Raw genomic sequence first — 23,468 nt, forward strand, 5'->3', positions numbered from 1 at the left:
AGCCTTGCAGCTACACGATATCCTCTTCAGGGAGAAGAATATCATGGTTTCAGGGCCTCATATCGTTTCTCTGACTAGATTTGCACCGCGAGAACATTCTATTACTACGGTATCAATTTTTGAGTCTGTACTTCTTTGCGATGTTTCGGGGTATCATCCTGCACGCTATGCTGACGTCCCAGCCGAATGTATAGCGACTAACCCTACCATGACCGACCCAGGACTCGTGGAGGATTTATAGATAGGCGTCAATTCATCTGATGGGCATATATGGTCGAGATATAGAGGTTGGTCCCATTTGATGTACTGAAAATTCAACCCTGCAGCGGGTAACGGTGATTCCTCAATTTGCTCACCCAGTGGCTCAACCGGTGGCTCTTTAACTTCAATCAGCAATTATGCCTTCAATTTATATGATATTACAGGAACAACATTCCTCCTGATACGTCTTCATAAAATATAGATGCTTTTCATCTTCCGTCCTGTTAAGGTGTTCAGATCACAAAACCTGCTGACACGGCGATCAACCAAATGATTCGAGAGAAAATATTGAATAAGAGGCTCCAGAGGAGTGTGTAATACCAGATCGCTTGGAGCTGAAAATACCTGGACTGGGATTATAGCAGTATGTGGGAATTTCAGGAGTATACAATGTACTCAGTCATGTGGCAACACCACGGATGTAATATCCCTGCTATCTAGGCATACGTTAGTCGTAAATGATTGGTGCATTGCCGATATAATAGAGAACAGGTCTTTCCATACTGAACCATGCGGCTGATGAATTCCTATTTAGCCCAACTGGTCAAGTTGAACTCGTGGACAGAACCGCCTGAACAAAGGGGCTCGCTTCGCATCTCCCAACTTGTCCATACAACGCAATACTTTCAAAAGAATGCATGTGTCGCTTTCCTCCAGGGCTTACTTTTAGCTTGTCTGTTCGCCTTAGCTTGGCATTTGCGTCTCTTGCGTCTTTGGCGATTGGTGGAGTCGAGATTATTCCAGCCTCTCTTCTAGTGTCATGTTGATTCGTGGAAATGTCGACGCCAGGTCTACCTGCGGGACAAAATATCCTCGAACCCCAGATCAGCATTACCCCAGGCTCGGGGAATGCCCACTCAGCCTGTCAGAACCAACGAGATTTGCCCAACAATATCAACGCTTGACCTTGTCTGGTAAGACTCCGAAGACCAAACCACTCAGCGATCCCCGCGGGGGTCGGTCTAGTGTTATCAACCTGCACGCGGATACTCGGTGGGTCTGGGGTTAATTTGTACTGACATGGGTTGATTGGTGCTATAGTCTTTTCTTTTTTTTTTTGCGTAGGGCGTTGAGTAGTGAGCTATCCTTGTTCTCGGGCTTTGGCTAAATGGGCCACCCTATATATCTGTAGCAAGGCCTCCGCTCGTTTCTCTTTATTGAATGTTGCGGATTGTTTCTTCTCCACTTCATTGTTAGGGCTGCTACCTAGCAAGCCTCGATTGAAATTTCTAAATACAAGGTTTTATTGGGCGTGAGATACAACAGATACTAGTATTCAATACCAGTAGGGGCGTTAGATTATTCGACCTCCAGTCGGGAAATCGGTATATTCCTTTTTTCCTCCTGTTTCTTTCAAGCATCTACTATCGTCAAAAAATGGGGTTCACGATGATGAGCTCCAAGCGAGCCTATAACTGGTACGACTTGAACTACTTAATAACATGAAGGACTCAATTCTCTGACAATACGAAAGGTTCATTTCACTTGTTGCAGCAGCATGCATGGTGCTGTATGGTTATGATGCTTCGGTTTTCAATTCCGTTCAAGGATCAAAGAATTGGGTAGCATACTTCGATAAACCCAATTCAGCCTTGATCGGCTCGATTAATACATCTTATACCGTCGGTGCTATCTTTGGAGGTTTTTTTGTAGGTGGACCTGTTGCCGATTACCTTGGTCGTAAGGTCGGAATGGGACTTGGTTGCGTTCTGGTCATCATTGCTACGTTTATGCAAACATTTGCTCCTCGCCATAATCTGGCGTGCTTTATTGCTGGAAGATGCATTATCGGTATTGGTCAGGGTATTGCTCTGAGTAAGTTAGACGCCTAGTATATGCTATCTTCAGAATCACTGTTGGTGAATGCGATGGTTAACCAAGAGATGTATAGCATCTGGTCCCATCTACATTGGCGAGCTTGCCCCTGCTGAGATCCGTGGAAAAATCATGACCTTTTGGCAAATGTTTTATTCCGTTGGATCATTCATCTGCTTCTGGATCAACTATGCCTGCACAAAGAATGTCCCAAAGTTGGGCGAGTGGGACTGGAAGATGGTTGTCATTTTCCAGCTGCTTGTTCCAGTTTTGATTCTTGCTATCCTCCCTACCATTCCAGGCAGTCCTCGTTGGTGAGTTTGATCGCATAATCTGAGAATTTTGGGGTACTTAAATGGATACTGACAGAACAAGGTTTATTCAACGCGGGAACAATATCGAAAAAGCCCGTGCTGCCCTTCTTAAAGTCCGTGATACTCCAGAAGAGGTCGAAGATGAGCTCCTTCAGATCCGTGAAGCTATTGAATACGAGAAGGAGGCTATTTCAGGAAACTACAGTGCGCTATGGAAGGACAAGTCCCTTCGAAAGCGTATGCTCTTGGCTTTGATCATCAACGCTGGCCAACAAATCACCGGTCAAGGCTCGCTCAACTCATACTCTACCAAGATCTACCAGAAGATCTTCACTAGCGACAGTCAAATTGCTCTTATCAACGCCTTGAATGCTACCTTTGGTATTTTGTTCACTCTGAACGCCGTGTGGATTATCGATCGATTTGGACGTAAGTTCTTACTCATCGTTGGTGGCATTGGTATGGGTATTTGCATGATCATCGTTGCTAGCGTTGAGACTCAAACACCTACACTACCGAATGGAGCCAAGACAGAATCGGTTGGAATTTCGATCGTATTCCTTCTATTCCTATTCATATTCTTCTGTGAGTCACGATCACGCCATCTAAGGTTCAATCTCCGAGTGTATATTCGAAACTTGCTAACAAACTCACAGATAAACCATCATGGGGAGCCACCGTCTGGATTTGGACATCGGAAATTTTCTCAATGAACGTTCGTGCGCAAGCCGTAGGTATGGCTTCGCAGACACAGAATGTCGCCAATACAATCTTCCAGCAATTCTTCCCGATATTCCTGGATAACGAGGGCTTCTACGCGTTCTATATGTTTGCTGGAATCAATTTCCTGCTAGCTATCTTCGTGTACTTCTTTATTCCGGAGACAAAACAGGTTTCTCTCGAGGAGATCGATGCTCTATTTGGCGGTACCAACCACGTTGCTCAGGGCGAAGAAGTTCTTGCGCACCACAAGGGTATTCAACATGAAGAAATGAATGAGAAGCCCGGTGCAGTCACGGTTGAAAAGGTCGAAGCTCGCTAATTGAATGGAGGTGTGCATCTTTTTTATTTGAAAATAGGAGATTGACCGGTTTTGGATTCCCAGGATGTTTTGTTTTCTTAGCTTGAGAGAAATTTGCTACTATATAATGGCCGTCCATATAGTCTGCGTTGATAATAACTTAGTCATCGCCCGTTTCACATCTCACTAGTTACTAGTAAATAATTGAATCACTTCCAGCAGCGAGAGCTTCAGCCTTTGAAGTGCTGTTGGGATCCAGATAAGGCTTCTCGCCAATGCCAACCGCCCGATGACCATATCTTTCACCAAGCCCTTCATAATCAAACGTAGCAGTATGGAAAGCAGATCGGTTATCCCAGATAGCTAGAATGTAATTAGTCAAGTGAAAAGCTTCAAGTAGCACTATTTCTCATAGCTTACCGATATCATTCTCATTCCTCCACTTAAACCTAACCTGAAGATCATGATTTTCAAGAATAGTGTTATAGAATTTCTTCAGCAGCTCATCGGATTCGCTCTCATTGAGCTCATTTATTTGCTTCGGGAATGGTCCCACGGCGTAAATGCTCTTCCAGCCAGTCACCGGGTTGGTGCGCACGATTGGATGAGTTGAAGCCAAACTCGATCCAGTGTTCAGTGGGCTACCCCGGGGTTCTGTGTAAACCACAACGTTTGGGTCCATTTCGGCGGCCTTGAGAAATCCAGAACCGATGTAATCTGCCGTGAGGCCCTCAAAGAATTTCTGGTATGCTGGTGAAAATCGATCATAGAGATCGTAACCTGATGCCCAGAGAGTATCACCACCGGAACTAGGGAGTTGGGTAAGTCGGAGGGAAGTGTAGTCTGCCGGGGCCCCCTCGAACTGGATATCTGAGTGCCATTGAGCCGAATCGTAGCGACGTTTGTTGGGCTGATTCTCGTGACGGAACATTCGTTTACGGATGACCGAGCTGATGGTACTGACTTGCGCATCATTGACGCCAAATTCACTAGTATTATTGAGAACCGGGTGAATATGAAGAGTTGAGTCTGCTGGTTTGCCGGAAAGTTGACCTAGGCGATGTACAAATTTCTTCTGCAGGTCATCGTTGAGGTTGTTCTGGGCTCGGAAAAAGACGACTCCCCGTTGAGAAACTGTTGTACAAGATAGTCAGCTTTGATGTAAATAGTAAAGAATGTGGATTTCGGGTCCGTACTTGTGATAGCAAGGTCGCGAATCAACTCGTCGGAATTCGCAACATTCAATAAGTCATCGACAATGTTAACATTGTGAAATTCACGGCCAATAGCCGGGGTCGTATCCTCAAATGAGAACTTATCCAAAGCCCCAGTCAATTTTAACGGCGCAGGATAAGTGTTGGTACCCTTCAAGCTAGCTGGCGCAGGGCGAGAAGGGAGTGAAGCCTGAGACTCTTGAATTCCAGGAGCCATGGGGATAGTAATTAGTAAGTAGTAATTCCAGGCTATTAGTTATTACTACCACTTTGTTGACCAATCTGGTATTCTAGAATTTAAATCCTTCGAATCCCATGAGGTTGAACTTGGGCTTATATAGAAGTTCCTCCCCGCAAAGTCCGCGGCCAGTAGTAGCACGCAATCATCCGTAGCATTCACACCTTTGCCGAGAATATCAAACCAGATGATCTGTTTCGTACGACATCCATTAATTGCGGGGGCCTGCCCGAATACATACAGTATGTACAATACCCAGTCATTAGATAACTGTGCGTAACAATAAATAGTATTTATTACTATCCATGCAATGTGGGGCTATTCTCTTCTACTATACTGCATAGGTGGCGCCGCTTTAACGCGGGCGTTCAGAATCAGACTCACTGAGTAGATTTCAGTCCAAGTTCAGACACCTGAATTGTAGCAGCTCACTGCTGATCGATTGGAAAACTTTGTACAGAAATTTTCTATTATCAATTCAGATGACGTGTTCGACTATTGGAGAGCCATATGGGAACGGTGCTTTATATGTTTCAAGTCCGACACTTACATCAACATCTACATCCTTGCGCGAACTGGGGAGAAACGGCTTGCCTTCAGATACACAACGGTAGGAACACTGGAGACACCTTTGCCGGTTGAAATTATGGTTATCTGAAAGAAATGATAGACTCATTGAACTCAAAATAAATGGAGAATGTTGAGACGCCAGTAAAGAGCAGCTAACTAGACAAATGTCGACTGGTTGTATCTCTTTTTCGACATCAATACTGTATCTATATGTAGTATTTGATCAAACACTCACCTGAGTGTTTTACACCTTGGGTTTGTTGAAAGATGATAAATTTCATACACAGGCGTGTATGAAGAATGTTCTCTGCATGACTGGGCAGTCATACAGAGAAAATTCTGTATTGTTTCAGTTGAATAACTACTAGTTATTTAACTAAGGTCTATACACGTTCCTATCAAGACATCTCCTTCGGGAAATTTTATCATCCTGACAAAGAGTGATGCCGAAATTCGGACGATTCGTAGCTCTTGATTCAGTGGACCTTTTCATGATTTGGTATTCTAGTCAACAGATGTGAGATATTTATTGATATTCGGGAGAAAACTGTAGCTTGCTCTGGTAAAGCATCGGTAGATTTGCTAGAATTCAAAAATAGGGCCTTCAGAACACGCTGGAGATCGATTTACATTGCTTGAAGTCGAATTTAAATTAAAGAAACCCTTGTATTTCACTAATGCAGGAGAGATCACATAAATGCTTGTGTTGACGAAAGCTCCGTTTAACGTTTCAGTGCTACGATTCCATAAGACCTGTTCTGTATAATTCCCCGGCGTAGATCCCTAGATCATAATGCCTGATCGCCTTTCGAATCGGCCTCCAAAATTCCGGCCCCCATCTCTCCAATCACGTATCTAGTAACCGGAAGAAGCCTGAGCGAGGCATTTCCTATTGACCCAGAACATCGTACCAGCAAGGAATAGTCTTCACGTAATATGCCTCGTCTATGTAAGTCTTAGCCTGGGTCACTGATGAAGACCCCTGGAGCTCGGACATCGCAATTAGGCCCCGTTGCGGTCCGATATGATTATTTTTTCATGAACTGGCTGTGTCACAGTCTGACCATTATTTATAGCTTCAACTTTATACAATCTGTTGGACAGCATTGCAAAAACATGAAGCCATATTAGGTGCACTGTTACCTGCGTGAAAAAAAAACCGGTGAACCGAGTAAATAGGTATCGATATCTTGATAGTGGAGTAGTGCAAGGTTGTTGGCCGATTCCAGCTACCAACGCAAGATAGCCCTTCTTGCTTACTGTATGTTGTCTGTACATATAATGGAATTGAATGGATCGACAACTCTACGATCCGAATGTACATAAATCACTCAAGATACCTGTGTTCGTTCTATATACTCACACCCAGTCACGTCCCAGGTTGAAGTGTTGGTCTGCAGATTATTCCTTGATGAAGCTTTCTCCGATTTCGGTCCACTCAATCATTCGAGTATCGTCGAGTTTTAGAGACCGCAGATCGGTACTCGACTTGGCTATCTCCATTTTCAGTACACATTAACCTGCCACTTCATGCTTGACCTGGCCATTCAATTTGTTTCATCCTCTCATTGCATCACCAACACTCTTCGAAGCGAGAGACAACATATGAGTACGAAGATTCAATGAAACATATATGCATCGCTCCTGCAGGTGCTCCATTTTCTCGCCCCTGTTGAGTGGGCCTTCGGCTAACCTCTGAAAGACAACAAACCTCGATTTAGTGAAATTGACAATCTCGAATCCTTTACATTTGTCGTATCCCCAGGGCAGTCCGAAATATAAAATCGCAAGAAATTTCCTTCTAGCATCATGAACGACGACCTTCAGAAGTCTATCGGTTAACCTCATCAACTCAATTGCGTTTTATATCGCGGTGCTTGCTTTCAAAGAGCTTGTGAAATTCATATATCCCTACTTTCAGCCACCGCCATGGTTTCAACAAGCATCAGGGTACTCAACTTCGCAGCCTGAATCACGGCGCTCGTAGGCCTGCTAATGGCCCGCGTTGCTCATGCTGCCCCATACAACTGGTCAGTGCACGCATCGAGCGTTGTTGCGCGCGTCGCTTGGATTGCCTGTACTTGGATCCTACCTAGTCAGTCTGGCACGGGATGTATTCGAGCTGCTCTCCTAGTCGGCATCAACGCTGTTATTCACGCGCATGGCGGAACAGGCACTTCCGATGCGGCGATTCCCACCAAACGCGCTATCGATGCGGTCTCCTTTTGCCCACGTTACTCATGAAGGTGTCACTCATAATTTTATCAATACTTCCGCTCTTAAAAATGACTGGCACCACGTGCATGCCATAGGCCAACCCATGAATCTGACTGTCAGAATGCTCCCTGACGGAAGAGTTCATGCACGAACCGCTGGGTTTAGCGCCATGGGATGTGGCGACGAATGCCCCTTCAAAGATCCCAATCAAATTGAAAGCCGGTCTCCAACATCTAACATCGAAGAGATTGATTTTGCCTGGTCTGCACAAAAGCATTGGTCGACGAAAACACAGACCGGTCTCAAGGAAGCTGTATCTGGCGTAGCCCACCATGTGGCCAATGAACCACGGGGTACCTATCAATTTTGCTCCAGTGGATATTCGGTCGACGGCTTGCTAGCTAGTGTAGGGTTCAATTTCTATGGCGACAACTACACGCCCAACATCCCGCCCGCATGTTAGCCGGATATGAAAACATATTTACGACAAGTTCCAATGCATTTCCGGTGGTGGCCCCGGGGGGGAATTCCAATTCATAATCAGCATATAGCATAACCCTTGTCTTGCACGATATATTGGATTCACTACCATGAGCACAAACTATGCGCAATGCACGTTTGATCTGTTGTGTGGTGTGCGGAGGTCTGAGTCGGAAGCATGCATGTTCGATCTTTATTTGTACAGAATATTTGTAGAGGTTCCCACTTGAAGCCTTTCAAATGTAGTACGCCCTTAGCTTCCATTCTAAAGAGACTTCACACCAGTGGGATAAATACAAGTTCTTGAATCAAACGCGTCACCTTTTCATGTGTTGTCGGCGATCATAATTTCATTTACTAACACCTGAATGTTAGCGAGAGTTGTCTTGACTGGGATGGGTTTCGTCTACCAACACAACAGGATAATGGACCAAGTGAACGTTGGAACTTATGGAAGATAGCTCCTAATGTTCCTATTCCAAGTGTAACAGTAGCGGTGGGAAACATTGAAGATGACGTGCTCACATCTACTCAGTGAGCAAAAGCGGCGCTCATCGAGCACTAAAATGGAAAGGGAAAGCCAAGAATTTATACAGGAAATCGGATATCTTACATAGTACAGAGGTAATAACTATACTTTACGTTATTGTACTTTATGAATGCGTCGTATTGGCATTGTCTGGATTGTGGCGGTACACGACAGTGCTAGTATGCCTGTACATCTGAAGTCCCCCCCAGAAAAAAAAAGAAGGATTCTAATATCGCAGAAACAGCTCTATCTTCTTCTAATACCATACTTTCGAATGTTTTGAATGTAAATTACATTGACGAAACTGTCTATTCTGACCGAATTGTCTCTATACAATCACGAAATTCCCGTCGATAATCACACCTCATGTAGATAAACCGGGTTGACCAATCAGATCCTCAACAGACTCGGTACATTCGGGTGATTCGGTAAATTCGGCGAAAACATTCAAAAATACTCGAAAGTCAAGACCTTGGGGATTTCATAGATACTATTTAAAGGCCCATTTTGGCTTTAATAATATCAAGTTACTGACTTTTGGATCTTGTATCTTGAAACTCGTGAACCATCACTCAACTCGACCGTCACAAGTTCCAGCTTGTATCCAAACGCCCATGGTAATAAAACAAAGCGGATAGCGAAGTATACTGCACCAACAGCAAGAATAGCTAATGCAACCACGGGTGAAAGATAATAAGGAAGACTTGTAGTGCTTTTACCATCCGAAGGCGGGATAAATGGCATTATCAATAAGAACTGGAGAAATAGTCAGTAAACCACTGAATTTAAAGGGTGGTAGTACGCAACGGAACTAGTAATGGCGACTCACAATATTGCTAGCAAGGTAAAATAACAATATCACCCAAGGAACTTTGAATTGAGATTGAAAATCTTCATCTTTAGATAAACGAAGCTTGATCAATCCAATAGTAACCAGAGTCAGGAGGAATACTGTCGGGTATGTTCCCAGACCGACGACAAAATCGAAAGCATCGCCTGCTGGAGGGGCACAGATGAGAATAAAAGTCACCAGGAGGTGGATTGCAAGCGCAAAAATGGGTGTCTTGAATGGTCTATTTTGCATGACAATATTGGGGAAAGGTGTAACACCATCTTTCGCTAACTCTTGGAGAACTCGTGCTATCGTCACGTCAGTTACACATGGAATGGGTCGAACACAGAATATTAAATACTTACAAACAGTAAATGCTACACTGAGTAGATGTCCAATAGCGGAAATCGCAACCAACGCAGGGAGCGCTTTTACAGCAGCAGATTGGCCGAAAACATTGTTGAATAGAGATGCCGCAATTGTCAAATCGGAGCTGAGAAAGTCTTCACGTGAAACGCCAGCAAACTGATATTTGTTAGTGAGGAAATCCTGTTTATATATATTGAAGGGGAGATGCATACATAGGCAACATTTGCTAGCACATATAGCACGGTCACTAGACTCATAGCAGTGGGAAGAGCAATGCGGAGAGTGCGCTGCGGATTCTTCACTTCTGACAAGACCTAGGAGTGTAATTCGAATTAGTCAGGGATCAGTACTTTAGAAGCATCTGTAATTACCGCATTGAGGTTGTCGTATCCTTGAAAAGAAAAGATTGCATCTAGTAGTGCGGTGCCAATACTATAACCACTGCTCGAGGTGCCTTTGAATGATGAAGAGGCAGAGAGATTATCCGGTTTGGGCACTCTAAGATGACCTCCCAAAGCAGCGAATCCAGTGCACACAATGAAAAATAGAGTAAAGAGCTTCACAATGCTAAGAGCATCCTGTAACCCTCTACCCACTCGTGGTAGAATGGTATGAAGTCCAACTGCAAATGATACCGCAGCAATAGCCAGGCCTCTCAATTTCCAAGTTGTAGATGTTACCTCGGCAGCTTTGAGAATATAAGACGACGCTGTTATGGCGTTGCTAGCCGAGGTTTCTGTGGTAGAAAATATTAAAGAGGATTCCCCATAAGAGGATGATGGGCAACAGATCGGAACTTACGAAGAATAGCACAGTATAGGAGATAAACGCAGGTCATCAAAAGACGTGGTGGAAAGCATCGTTCAAGATAGACTTTCATGCCACCCGACCTTGGAATACCACTGCCAAACTCAAGCAGTACCATGGCACCACATGTTGAGATAATTCCGGCGATCACCCAGAGACATAGAGCCAATCCGGGACTACCACTTAATTTGAAGATGGAAGTTGGCGTTGAGAAAATTCTATTCGAGATGAGCAGTTGTTTTTTTTTCTCAGTCAATTAAGGCCACAAACCCTGCACCGATGATTTTATTCACGATAAGTGAAACTGCTCCAATGACTCCAATTTTGCGTTCTTGCAAGATATGAGACTCTTTGACATGGAGATCAGGACTGGAACTGGAGCTGGAGTCATTATCACTATTTGAAGATGAAAGCACCAAGGTGGGCTCTGATTGGTCAGATAGAAGTTTGGTTGATTGGAAAGGCTTAGATGTCATCTTACTTTGTGCATCTTGGATGTTCTTCGACATGGTGAGCTTATGTTCAGATTATTATTTAGCCGGCGGAAAGTTTTTAAAGGTATTCAGATCCTTGAAGCATGTCTCTGGCCTGTCTACGATGACAAGCATGTAGCACAAATGTCGTGATCATTCTAACACCTATTGGTATGTGCACGCGCCATGTCTAAACAATCCGATGATCTGTCGCCATCGGAGGTTTTTCTGGAGCCATATGTTATACGCCCCACTCAACGCATAATTTGGATGAGGTTTGTGTGAAAGAGGATTTCAGGCGCGTGTTTAGCAAAAAAGGGAGCTTAATGCGATACACCTAAAGCAGTATTTTGTGTTTGGATTTGACGACCAGCCATTTCCAATTGGAAGAATGCAAGATATTACATTCCCTTGTCTTTGCATGATAGGATTTTGCAAGGGCGAAGCTAGTTTTCTATGCTAAATGTAATCAAATATTAATGAGTATATCCTAAATCAGTATAATCTCAGGGCTGGATCTTCAATTATCACTATGTATGGCTTCCACTATGTTGAGTTTGCTGGGCAATGTTTTGCATTACAAGTTAAAAAGTAAATGATTGATCCCAAAACGCCACGCACGATGTAACATCCCCGCTTTCTAGATCAAGCATTTGGGCTACTAATGTGGTAACACTTGACAAGACTAGAATTCGACATACCACTAGTTGTTGAGCTCGTGGTGAGTGGGGCCTATGTCGCGAACTATAACGAATTACGGAATATTGCGATACAATTTATCAACCCATGTACTTTCTAGATATGGAATATGGTGCGATCAGCCGTAGTAGGATCCTGTACGTAAATACAAGCCTCGGAGTAATAACATCTTTATAAATAAGAAAGTGCCCTTCCTTCTGGAGCTAGCTTCTCTCCCCGTGAAACGGAGGCTAACCGTCGTCTTTGGTCAACATGTCTGCTGTGGAAACCATCACTCGGCCCACACAGCCCGATATCGAATATCATCCTGACTTTGCGAAATATCAAGAACGAAAGCGTCTTCGACTCGAAGCAGGGAATCTCGAAACAAGTGTGCCGCCCGGGTTTCCATCTAAGCTAGTATCTCCTTTGGTCTGGGAGGGAAAGGATGTTGAAAAACGTGGGGATTGGGCTTATAAGCTGAACGATACTCAGCTGGATGAGATTGATGCTGCCTTGCATAGTTACAAGAGTATTTGTTTCTCACACCTTTTTCGAGCTCAACATCAACTAACCGCTGTAGATCTTCATAAACCATTCGGTTATATCAATCAGACTACCTTTCCTTTACCTACTCTTCGCCCTGTCCTCAGAGACCTGTCGAAAGAACTTCATAATGGCCGGGGATTCTTTGTGTTGCGGGGCCTGCGAATTGATAGATACTCCCGGGAAGACAACATCATCATTTATACTGGTGTTTCGTCGCATATCGGGAGCATCCGCGGTCGTCAACAAGATACGCGACTTCAGAACGGGACATCTCCAGTGATCTCGCATATCAAGGATATCAGTAACACCGTTGATAAGGGGAAGATTGGTGCACCTTCCAATACGTCCGACAAGCAGGTCTTCCACACAGATGCAGGAGATATAATCTCACTTCTCTGCTTGAGTCCCGCAGCTGAGGGTGGTGAAAGCTACCTTTCTAGTAGCTGGAACGTTTATAACATTTTAGCAAAGGAAAGACCTGACTTGATTCATACGCTTTCTCAAGATTGGCCGGTTGATGGGTATTACACGACTCTCCCCTTCGAACTTCGTATGTCGATACTGATTATGTACTAGGTTCAATAACCCAGATCGACCCTACACACTCCGGCCACTATTATACCACCAGCCCGCCACTGAAAACACGCCGGAGCGTGTTCTTATTCAATACGCCAGGCGCTACTTTACAGGATTCAAAGCCCAGCCTCGGTCCACTGATATTCCCCCTATTACCGAGGCCCAAGCCGAAGCTCTCGATACGCTGCACTTCTTAGCCGAAAAGCATAGAGCTTCTTTAGATTTCCAGAAGGGAGATATTCAGTATGCTAATAATCTCAGCATATTCCATGCTCGAAATGGGTTTAAAGATGAGCCCGGGAAAGAGTATGCTTCTTCAAACCCCGAATTCTACCTGGAGACTACTAATAATGATAGGCGTCATTTACTTCGGCTTTGGCTGCGCGACCCAGAGAATGCCTGGGAGACCCCGAAGCCGCTCCAGCCGCGTTGGGATACGGTGTATAAGAATGTTACGGAGGATGAACAGGCATTTCCATTGGAGCCGGCGCTGCGGAAGACTGTAGGTTCCTAGTTGTCGGCCTTCAAGTAGCAAATATCACTAGACCCAAACCAAAGTTATAGCATCACATTGAACATCGTTCTAGTACTGTTTCTGATCTATAAAGCGTCTGACCTCTTGTACTCAAAATGTAGAGTGTGTACCCGGATCACCACCGAGACATTGTAGATCATCTGGGGAAGCGGGGTAAAGTCAGTCTTGGAATTATCAGATATGATTGATTCAGCTGAAATTGAAATGCTATTCTTGCCGATAAGACCTGATTTGTTTCAGACTCGGGCTTTTCCGTGATGTTGTATTTCCATGACGGAAAAGGTTCCGCTCCAATGTAAGGGAATTAATTAGTTACTAGTTGACATAATAAATAGTATCGAAGGCTCATCATATTCTATCTCTGGATATCTTAAATATAACCTTTTTTCTAACAGGTTCAAATCATAGACCTTATATTCATCTGCATCTGATCATTAGGCGTCCAATCTCTGATCCATCGACAAGCGGCCTATATTTCCGAATTAGAATATCGTATTCAATCCCCTTCTCTCAATAGTTACTACGAGCTGCATTCTTCTTTGTCGTTGATGAGATGCGGTCTCACTCTGCAGCCGACCAGTCCAAAGCGTCCTTGGCACCTTGGAAGCGGAATCAGTGAGTATCTAGGCATGTTAACAGCGGAATATGAGCCAGCCATAATGTGCGGGGGAGATGATCATCTTCAGTACCCAAACCTTACGGGGCTTTTTCGCCTCGCAGAATGCTTTAGGTTCTCAAGGTTGTATTTAAGTAACCTTAGGCGTGCTTCTGCATCTCGACCCAGCTGAGTCCAGCTACTCTCCTGGACGTTCTTCCCGCCGCATGTCGACAATCGGCATTTGCTGAAGATTTCAATCGAGTTGATACCAGGCCCATCGCTAAATCTGAATTCTCAATTGAATCGCTAGGTTATTGTCTCAGCTGCCACCCACCACCATGGAATACTCTGAAAAGGCCATCGAAAGCGAACTGGTTGAACAGGTGAAATCAGAACGGCCACTAGAAGAAATCGATCCTGCTGCTGAGAAACGATTACTTTGGAAACTCGATATCCATGTCGTTCCCATATTGACCCTCCTCTTCCTCCTCGCGTTCCTTGACCGAATAAATATTGGAAATGCAAGACTCCAGGGCCTGGAGGAAGATTTGAATATGAAAGGTCGTGACTACAACATCGCGCTGTTTATATTCTTCATTCCTTATATTCTTTTCGAAGTTCCGTGTAATCTCATCCTAAAGAAGGTAGCCCCGTCATGGTGGATTAGCGGATTGATGTTTGCATGGGGTAAGTTGGAGATGTTGTTGTACGAAGGGTGCTTCGCAAATGTTGCTGACTTTGTTTTTATTGTGAATCAGGGATTGTCACGATCTGTCAAGGCGTTACACAAAGTTTTGGTGGATTGGTCGCGTGTCGCTTCTTGTTAGGTGTTTTTGAGGCCGGTTTCATGCCAGGTTAGTACTCCTTATTGAAGATAGCTTTATTTGTACTTAAGTTTGACAGGATGTGTGTACCTCATTGCGATGTATTACAGGCGATATGAGTTGCAGTGGAGGTTGAATGTGTTTTTCAGCGCAAGCATCATGGCCGGTGCAGTCAGTGGGGTGTGTTATATCAATAGCCCTCCTGGATTTGGAAGAAGCTAATCAACCGAGGACAGTTGCTTGCCTATGCCATTGCAAATATGGCGGGAATCGCAGGATATAATGGCTGGCGGTGGATCTTCATTATCGAAGGTCTGGCTACAGTGGTCGCAGCCACTGTGGCCAAGTTTGTCATAGTTGATTGGCCTGAGACAGCAAAATTTTTGAATGAAGAGGAGCGAGAATTATTATTATCGCGCCTCAAAACAGACCATGGCGAAGCCCGTATGGATCGGCTTGATAAAGCAGCATGGAAACGCGTCCTTGGTGATGTCAAGATCTGGCTTGGGTTAGTTGCAATGTGTTTGAAGGATTTCACGCATTTATAATAATCTCTGACCGATCTATCTAGCCCGATGATGTATTTCGGCATCGTGAATGGTGGCTATGCTACCTCGTTCTTCACACCGACAATTCTGAGACAACTTGGTTGGACTGCAGTACGGGCGCAGGTGATGAGTATTCCGATATATGTGGCCGCTACGGTGATTTCACTTTGCGTTGCTGTTGTAAGCGACAGGCTTCAACATCGGTTTGCTTTCACGATAGCTGGTTGTCTCATCGCGACTCTTGGCTGGGTATTGCTGCTCTGCCAAGAATCTATTCCCAAGGGTGCACGATACTTTGCTCTTTATGCCATCACTTGCGGAGGATATATTACGCAGCCAATTCTTCTAGGATGGATCAGCAACAATATGGGAGGTCATTACAAACAGTCGATCGCTTCAGCCATGCAGGTTGGTGTGGGCAATGCTGGAGGACTTGTTGCGAGTAATGTCTTCTTTGACTCTGAGGCTCCTCTTTATCGAACAGGATTTGGCGTCAGTCTGGGGATGACGTGGATCTGTGGACTGGCTTGTATCGTTTGTTTTGTATGGGTGTATAGAGAGAACAAGCTACGAGATATGGGCAAGCGAAATGATCGATATGAGCTACCAGAGGATGAGCTCGGCAATCTCGGGGATGATCATCCAAGGTTTAGGTATACATACTAACTTAGCGTAGGTCATTTACAATATGAAATATTATATATCTGGTTTTCACATATGAAGGAGATGATAAGAGACACAATACACACTTTCGGGTTCTTGGCCATGATTGCTGGCAACTAAAGATCATCCTTCACATTCCACTGGTCGGATATCACGTAATCTGCCCTCAAATAGTTGTGGATACTGTATCTCTCTGATGAGCGACTGCTGGGATCAGCAATTCGGATCCTGGGAATTGACCATGAAGTAAATTAATATTGCCCTACGTAGTCAATAATACGTATTACAGTTGGCCAAAGACAAGTGCCCGATCCCGATTCTATCGCGGATATCGCCGAGGTTAATCGACATAATGGTAGATGGATAGTTACTCTAGTTGCCATTGACTATGTAGATTAGCAAATCATAAACTTAAGCTTGTCAAATGATTATTGGATGATGAGGTCTCTCGCCGCCAAAGTGGCAATGGGGAATTTGACGATCCAGTCTGGGGTTTTGCAGGGATGTTAAGTAGTAGTATGCGCTGCATATTCGGGCTTCAACATATGTGCATCTGTGCTGCCTATGTTGGCTAATTATAGAATACTGCTTCTAGGTAGTAATAAATGTGCAAGTGTTGATGAGGCCGGTAACTACTAGTTAGCCATTGATACAATGTGGATTCAAAACCGCCAAGTCTTAGGGTGCTGTCCTAACTCTAAGACAAAGATCTGGAAATGTATCTGAATATCTGGAGATATCATGCACTGTACCACTCAGGTACAGGTACAGCGAACACATTATTGACCGAATGACTGAAATCGTGCAATATAATGAAGATCATCGACTCCTAACCTCACCATGAACCCCATCTTTTTACCGCCCTCAATCTGACGACTGACGTCCATTCGATAATTCATCCAAGCTCCACCGGGCAACCTTCCCAAATTCATTCGTTTGATCGGCATTTTTGCTGCCGAGATGACGTAAAGAGCCTATCAAAAGGACTTTCCACGCTCGTTCGACCACATGGTGGCACTCAAAACCCTGTCCGAACGCTGTTTGCCCCGTGAGCCTTGGGATCCCAAGACTTGTCACTTGGACGCATCCATCCAACAACTAGCTCATAGTCTAAACCCCTTAGGTCGAGTATCCAACTCCAATCATTGACGAGTTCCGCGGAGAAATTTCCAGGGTTAGGCCCGAGAGCCCCAGTTCTCTCGATCAACCACACTGGCGCAAGCTACTTAACCACGGTCATTTCCTTTACCTTGGAATTTCAGAGAGAAAAAGGAGGGAAAAAGGACAAGAGCCTTTTTCTTTTTATTTGAGCACTATTTTCAACCTGCTTCTCATCATGTCTCAAAATCAATCCTCATTTAACAAAACTACTCCCTCCACAACCTCCGAACAGCCATGGAAGGTTGAAACCCCCTTTGGCCCACCACAAGTTCCTCGCTCATTTGGTAATGGCGGGATTCGACGTCTACGCGATACCCTTTCGAAATTATCACCGGGCGCACTGGCAGAAAAGGAAGAGTTGCGCAAGAAGAATCAATATAAGATTCCATTGACGCACCGGAATGTCGACAATTTCGTGACGGAACAAGAAGTGAACGAGGCTTGTACACCGAGCCAGCGCACCCCAGATCTTCAAGTGGCGGAATGGCTCGAACGCGTTTCTTGAACTGGAAAGGGAAAAGAATTCCATAAGGCACTTGCTTGGTCTTGGTCTTGTTTCTATGGAACATCCTCTCTCTTCTCCCTTATTTTCCCCACCTTCGCACGGCCGTGCTTGAGTTCGACTAGCCTTCTTCTCGACTTTTCCTTTCTTTCAAATGCCTCGACCCCGCTCACCAAGAAAGTCAATCCCGGCTAATATTTATTTCGGTGGCTGTTGCTCTTGTCGCCATCGCCTGGTTTGAAAATCCCACCATTCTTCCTGGGGAAATTCAGAGTGGCATCCTCGGATCGCATCTCCTTGGCGGGAACGTCATGGCGTCAAGCGGACTGTGGTTACACATCCCACGCCCCAAGATTGAGCAATATTGTTGGTTATACAGACAAGATGCACCCCGGGTAACTCGGCTTCATGGAATGTTTGAATTAAATAATCATGATTAGGAGGAAGCTCATTTTTTGGTCAACATTCACTCTGGGACTGATACGTACATTAAAGGCGTCGTCCTTTTGTACAAAGTACCTCTGCTGTACTTGTATACTTCGGGGCGATCACGGCAGAAGTGAGGGTCAAAGAGGCTTGGCATTTTCAAAGGATCTGGTCTACACAAGTACTGGATTGATGAAGGTGTAATTCATTCACCCGATGTCGCATTTTGAAGGAGATCAGATGTCTTGCTTCTCGAAGTATTCTGGTGGGCCCATCGCCCATTGCGGCTCTGCTGGATACTTTGGAACAGTACACTAATACCGAAGTACTCAATACGAGCTTGCATAACTATTAAGCAGGCTCAGATAATCTTAACTAAATTTTAAATATCTGGATTTTATATCTAATATAGCAGAATACACAGTAATATGTTTAATAGACTTGTAAAAAAAATGGTGTACACAGCAAGAAGAAATGCGGCCAAGACGCAGCATTTCCCCCACCGCGGGGTTTCAACTAAATCATCCACTCACCACACTTCCACCTGAAAAAGACTTGGGGATGACCATGTCACCCAAGAAAGTGGCTATCATCGGTAGGCCACCCTCTATCTGGTACAATCAGATTATCCGGTCCAGACCAGTCGACTAAGTGCAAGTTTGATTTTGACAGGAGCCGGCCCATCCGGTCTGGTCACTGCGAAGACGCTTCTGCATAATTTCCCACGTGGAACATTTGCACCGGTGATTTTCGATAGTCGGCAACAAGTTGGGGGTCTCTGGCCAAACAATTCGACTCCCAAAAAAGCATGGAGTGCTGATGACCCGGTGACCTTGGATCCGGGCATGCGCACGAATCTCAGTCGTTTCACAGTAGCCTTCTCTGATCTTTCTTGGGAGTCGGTGCTGAAAGATAGTGAGATTCCGTTATTTCCGCAGGCTAGACAAGTTGGAAATTACTTGGCAGTTTATGCGGAACGCTATATACCCAAAGAATCTTTCAGGTTAGGGAGCTATGTGAAACATACCGAGAGGATTGTCCAATCGAATTCAGCTGTCGGATGGAAGGTTGCTTGGGTCCAGAAAAAGTAAGTGTATACATACATCGCACTGTAATCCTTAAGTGACTGCGTGTACAATTTCCAAAAGGGTAATTATCTAACATAAATGTAGATCTAGTGATGATCAAGATGTGTCTATGTCTACAGTATGCAATGATTCCAACGAAGAATATTCAGAAGATTTTGATTTCCTCGTGGTGGCCTCTGGATACTTTGCTCGCCCATATATACCAGATATTCCGGGACTGAAGCAATTTACCGGTCGGGTTATCCACAGCTCAGCTCTTGGGAAAGGCCATGACCCCGTTAATGATGAGGACCTATGCCGGGGAAACATTGCTGTTCTCGGGGGAAGTATGTCCGGTGTAGAAGCCGCATCAACATTCGCGATGCACCATTCCTCTTTGAAATACGCGAATGTATCCAAAGGTATTCCAGCTTCCCGGTCAATCTATCATATTTCTTCACGACCGTTTTGGACATTACCAACCTACCTCCCATATATATTTCCATCCTCTAGAACTACATTCCTTCCGCTCGACTTGACAATGTACGACCTCGATCGTCGACCCGCAGGTCCAATCGAGTACAATATTGGACCGATACCCGAAGAAAAGGCAGCCAAAACCAATTCATATTTTGAATCGTTACTTGGTGCAGAATATGAGCAGTTCGGACACGTGCATCAGGGAGCCTCGCAAGATTCTAAATCCCGTCCTCCGTGGGTAGCTATAGGTAATGACTATGCGGGTTTTGTTCGGACTGAAACAATCATTCCCAAGATGGGTCGGACTGTTTCTATACAGCCTAACTCCACTACCGGACTAGCGTCTATCAAGATTGAGTCTCCAGGTGGCGAGTCAAGTATACTGGAAAACATTGGATCTATCGTGATGGCTACCGGATTCAGCCCGTTTGAATCACTCTTTTATCTCCCGCGTGATATCTTGTCTATATTGGAGTATACCACCGAAGACTCATTCCTACCACTCGTTCTAGACCAAGGTGGTACATTTCGTTCAGAAATTCCAGACCTTGGCTTTGTTGGATATTATCGTGGTCCGTATTGGGGAGCCATGGAGATGCAAGCGAGATTCCTCGGCAAAACATGGACGCAAGCAGCTAGTGACCTCCCGAAAACTGATATACAGAGAGAAAATATTCGACTTCTAAGACAACCATCCACTCAGGCTTGGCGAGGTCAATTTCCGATGGGCGATTATGTAGGTCTCATGGAAACATTTGCCAAGGACTTACAAATTGTGCGCACAGAGATGCAGGATATGGATGGTTCAGGACCCGTTTTACCCTCTCGGTATATCTACAGGTACTCAGGCTCGCCTTCTTCTGAAGATGAAAACAACACAAAAAGCTATGTGAACAGCGATGCACAGTCGACTTTGAACTCCTTGTCTTCTCTGGGACTCTACGGGGCTGCCGAAACAAAAACACCCGAAACTCAAACGGCTATTGCAACAGCTATATTCAGAGCTCTCCATGGTCAATGGAAATTCACCAGAAGTGGAAATTTCGGCGAAATCACAGGCTCGGTGGCTTTTCATCCACGGTACCCTACAATTCCTGAATATGACAAGGAGTATGTCAGCGAAGAGTTGATTTCGGAGTCTGCCGGCGTTCCACACAGCCCTACTCTTACATTGTGGCGGTTATCAGAGGCAGGAGGCGCAGATTTTCCGATGCGAGTGGACTCCATCGATGCCGATAAGGCTGAGTTAGAGATACAAGCTGCTGATTACTTGGACTTGGTGTTTGCACAGCATGAGGAAGAGGGGGATCGCGACGGAAATCTGATAGTTGACTGTCACGCTGATTACATTCTCCAAAAGGGAAGGTGTCAATATAGATTCTGGATGAATGGCGTTTCTATCGCGAGGTGGGAGCTTTCTCGTATAGAAAAAAGCCATGTGGATCCAGGTGGCTCGAGAAGCTGCACAGTGTATACTAGGTTCTAGAGCTTGCTAGAGACCTCGGGTTGTTAGATATTAGATCATCTAGCTCAGATTCTGAACATGATGTTGCATCACATCATACAATTTAATTCGATGATGATATGTTTATACCCCCAATTCAGAAACTACAGGAGACGGCATTTTCATCCTACCAACCGAACCTCGGAGAGACAGGGGCTTACTGAATAGACTAGCGCAGAGCCTCGGTTCCAAATCTGAACTCCCATGAACCAGACTCGATTGGGAAGGTAAACTGTTGAAGAATTACATAGTACTTTAAACTTCTTTTGACAGGTGAGCCACCACTCTAGCAGCATCCACCGATTGCGCTAAACTCGGGCAGGGTCTGTCAGTTACCCACAAATCATCAGTCAGCGATGCATAATTCTCAATCGATGAGGCTCGCATTGGAATACCCTAATCTGAATCGACGATATCCGGTTCGTCCGGAAATAATTCACCGTCACTGCTGGTCAAATCGAATGCGAGTAAAATCCATCTCGGGATCGCCTACGCCTCGGTTCCGGCCGAGTGGCGACGATGTGCTGCTTCAACCACGGTTGTATCCGCGCGGCAATGGAAGAATATCGGCGTCGATCCAATCCTTTGGGTGCGATGTGGTATTCGGTTCATGACATTCTTTTTGGCGCGCTAGCCAATAGATGTCGAATATTGAGATTGAGGCTGGCCAGTTCTAGTCCGGGGTAGAATTTATGGATCTCTCGGCACGATGCGAGTAGAGCCAAACCTCTTCCGTGATTTTCGGCCTCGGCCGAGCCTGAGGTTCCTTATTTGTTGATTGTTTCTATTTTTTTTTTTAATTTTTTTTACACTCTTCATCCTATCCAAAAATTTTATAAAAAGGTGCTCCTGTTCCTATACTCGATTTTCTCTTGCACATCGAATTCAAAAGAATCAAGTCTTCGGGCTGGAAAGGTGGGAATTATAAAATCAAGCTATACATCCCACAAAGAGCCCTCACCATTCTCAAGACTTCAATCTGAAAACTGAGCTACACGGCTCTCATCTCCTTGATCTTCACAATGGCAAAGCGAAGCCCATCTGAAGAAACTCAACCTACACTCGTTCTTGACCCTGTATCCGAATGGCGCGCATGTCAAGCTCTCTCAGTCTACTTCACCATCCAATTAAACCGCCAAATTCGACGCCGCTGGCTCCTAGAACAAAAGAGCATGGAGAACAAGCCAGTCTCCCAAAGATTTCGACCATTTATCTTCCTCGAACCAGTTCCAACCTTACACAAACCACTCATCCTCCCATCAAACACGAACATCACCGCCACCGAGACTGAGAGCGAGAGCGAAAGAATTTACATAAACCACATCCAAAATTCTAAATACAACCCCTACAACAAATCTGCACTAGAAGACCTAAAACTCAAAGTCCGACTCCTCCACGCCCGCGTCGAAAAGGGCAAAGAACTTGCCTCGGAAATCGAGCGTCGAATGCGAGATCCTCGCATTCAATTCCCGACTCATTTCTGCCATACTTGTGTGATGGACGGAGATTGTGCGCATGTTCTTTTGACAAAGTGCGGACATAGAGTTTGCAGGACTTGTCTTTCTTTTGGAGTTGATGAAAATGGGATTTACGAGTGTAGTATCTGTTTTGCGCCGACGGAATTTGTGACTAAGTCGCCGCTTGGTCCGCAGCGGTCTTGTTCAGAGCATATTTCGTCTGTTTCTAAGAGGTTCATGTCCCGGGGTAAGTCGCCCTCGTGGTCACCTCTTGCGTTTCAGGGTTAGGATTTGTTTTTGACTGTTTCTTAGAAGATTCGGAGTAATGCTGGAGATTGGTGTTTGTTCAAGGTTGGGAGGTTGAAAGATATCAGGAATGTTTTTGTGTTTGCCTGGACGAGTATCTGGCGAGGATACTCGGCCTGGGGTACTTTAATATCTGTACATAGTTTGCATTTCTCTTTACTTTGAGATTGGTGCATTTGCATAGCTAATGATCGTCATGAAATTAATTTTAGCATCAGTCATCACTAGGGCTATTTCGATAGCATTCGCAGGTAGTCCCCCTGATTTCCCAAATTACAGTATGCAGTATGTACCGCTAATCTTCTGCAGGGAACTATACTACGTAGAAATAAAAACATGGACAATGTTCTGTTATCGAATTCTAGAATCAACCAAGGCTTGCTTGAGAGCACTACAGTAACGAGAAGCAGAAAAAGAATATCAGGAAATGAAGTAAATCTATCAGCCGTGATCT

The 23,468-nt window shown here is 44.8% G+C and overlaps 10 protein-coding genes across 10 annotated transcripts; 8 read left to right on the forward strand and 2 right to left on the reverse strand.

Annotated features, from left to right (window-relative positions):
• Positions 1 to 1,650: 1,650 nt before the first annotated feature.
• On the forward strand, positions 1,651 to 3,432 carry N7469_008230 (putative MFS sugar transporter; the record flags this gene model as incomplete). Its single annotated transcript, XM_056647148.1, has 5 exons — positions 1,651 to 1,679; positions 1,736 to 2,076; positions 2,153 to 2,390; positions 2,452 to 2,975; positions 3,047 to 3,432. The coding sequence occupies 5 exons, from the start codon at positions 1,651 to 1,653 to the stop codon at positions 3,430 to 3,432; spliced, it is 1,518 nt and encodes a 505-aa protein (XP_056498699.1).
• A 172-nt stretch (positions 3,433 to 3,604) lies between these two features.
• Positions 3,605 to 4,842, reverse strand: N7469_008231 (TauD/TfdA dioxygenase family protein; the record flags this gene model as incomplete). The annotated part of the gene is made up of 3 exons (XM_056647149.1): positions 3,605 to 3,774; positions 3,832 to 4,545; positions 4,608 to 4,842. The coding sequence occupies 3 exons, from the start codon at positions 4,840 to 4,842 to the stop codon at positions 3,605 to 3,607; spliced, it is 1,119 nt and encodes a 372-aa protein (XP_056498700.1).
• Positions 4,843 to 7,428: 2,586 nt separating this feature from the next.
• On the forward strand, positions 7,429 to 7,677 carry N7469_008232 (uncharacterized protein; the record flags this gene model as incomplete). The annotated part of the gene is made up of 1 exon (XM_056647150.1): positions 7,429 to 7,677. One exon carries the CDS (start codon positions 7,429 to 7,431, stop codon positions 7,675 to 7,677), a length of 249 nt encoding a protein of 82 aa, XP_056498701.1.
• A 94-nt stretch (positions 7,678 to 7,771) lies between these two features.
• On the forward strand, positions 7,772 to 8,113 carry N7469_008233 (uncharacterized protein; the record flags this gene model as incomplete). Its single annotated transcript, XM_056647151.1, has 1 exon — positions 7,772 to 8,113. The coding sequence occupies one exon, from the start codon at positions 7,772 to 7,774 to the stop codon at positions 8,111 to 8,113; it is 342 nt and encodes a 113-aa protein (XP_056498702.1).
• Positions 8,114 to 9,181: 1,068 nt separating this feature from the next.
• On the reverse strand, positions 9,182 to 11,176 carry N7469_008234 (uncharacterized protein; the record flags this gene model as incomplete). The annotated part of the gene is made up of 8 exons (XM_056647152.1): positions 9,182 to 9,415; positions 9,489 to 9,799; positions 9,857 to 10,016; positions 10,073 to 10,174; positions 10,232 to 10,596; positions 10,662 to 10,885; positions 10,938 to 11,094; positions 11,149 to 11,176. The coding sequence occupies 8 exons, from the start codon at positions 11,174 to 11,176 to the stop codon at positions 9,182 to 9,184; spliced, it is 1,581 nt and encodes a 526-aa protein (XP_056498703.1).
• Positions 11,177 to 12,091: 915 nt separating this feature from the next.
• N7469_008235 (TauD/TfdA family dioxygenase) lies at positions 12,092 to 13,457 on the forward strand (the record flags this gene model as incomplete). The annotated part of the gene is made up of 2 exons (XM_056647153.1): positions 12,092 to 12,917; positions 12,958 to 13,457. The coding sequence occupies 2 exons, from the start codon at positions 12,092 to 12,094 to the stop codon at positions 13,455 to 13,457; spliced, it is 1,326 nt and encodes a 441-aa protein (XP_056498704.1).
• A 957-nt stretch (positions 13,458 to 14,414) lies between these two features.
• N7469_008236 (uncharacterized protein) lies at positions 14,415 to 16,114 on the forward strand (the record flags this gene model as incomplete). Its single annotated transcript, XM_056647154.1, is given in 5 exon segments — positions 14,415 to 14,763; positions 14,835 to 14,930; positions 14,980 to 15,080; positions 15,098 to 15,408; positions 15,472 to 16,114. 5 exon segments carry the CDS (start codon positions 14,415 to 14,417, stop codon positions 16,112 to 16,114), a joined length of 1,500 nt encoding a protein of 499 aa, XP_056498705.1.
• A 1,333-nt stretch (positions 16,115 to 17,447) lies between these two features.
• On the forward strand, positions 17,448 to 17,777 carry N7469_008237 (uncharacterized protein; the record flags this gene model as incomplete). Its single annotated transcript, XM_056647155.1, has 1 exon — positions 17,448 to 17,777. One exon carries the CDS (start codon positions 17,448 to 17,450, stop codon positions 17,775 to 17,777), a length of 330 nt encoding a protein of 109 aa, XP_056498706.1.
• Positions 17,778 to 18,761: 984 nt separating this feature from the next.
• N7469_008238 (uncharacterized protein) lies at positions 18,762 to 21,233 on the forward strand (the record flags this gene model as incomplete). The annotated part of the gene is made up of 3 exons (XM_056647156.1): positions 18,762 to 18,795; positions 18,873 to 19,287; positions 19,373 to 21,233. 3 exons carry the CDS (start codon positions 18,762 to 18,764, stop codon positions 21,231 to 21,233), a joined length of 2,310 nt encoding a protein of 769 aa, XP_056498707.1.
• Positions 21,234 to 22,273: 1,040 nt separating this feature from the next.
• Positions 22,274 to 22,996, forward strand: N7469_008239 (uncharacterized protein; the record flags this gene model as incomplete). The annotated part of the gene is made up of 1 exon (XM_056647157.1): positions 22,274 to 22,996. One exon carries the CDS (start codon positions 22,274 to 22,276, stop codon positions 22,994 to 22,996), a length of 723 nt encoding a protein of 240 aa, XP_056498708.1.
• Between the last annotated feature and the right edge of the window lie 472 nt (positions 22,997 to 23,468).

Source organism: Penicillium citrinum, assembly GCF_028827155.1.
Source record: "Penicillium citrinum strain IBT 23319 chromosome Unknown utg000007l:1.0-2040159.0:1.0-2041076.0, whole genome shotgun sequence".
In the NCBI taxonomy this organism is placed as follows: domain Eukaryota; kingdom Fungi; phylum Ascomycota; class Eurotiomycetes; order Eurotiales; family Aspergillaceae; genus Penicillium; species Penicillium citrinum.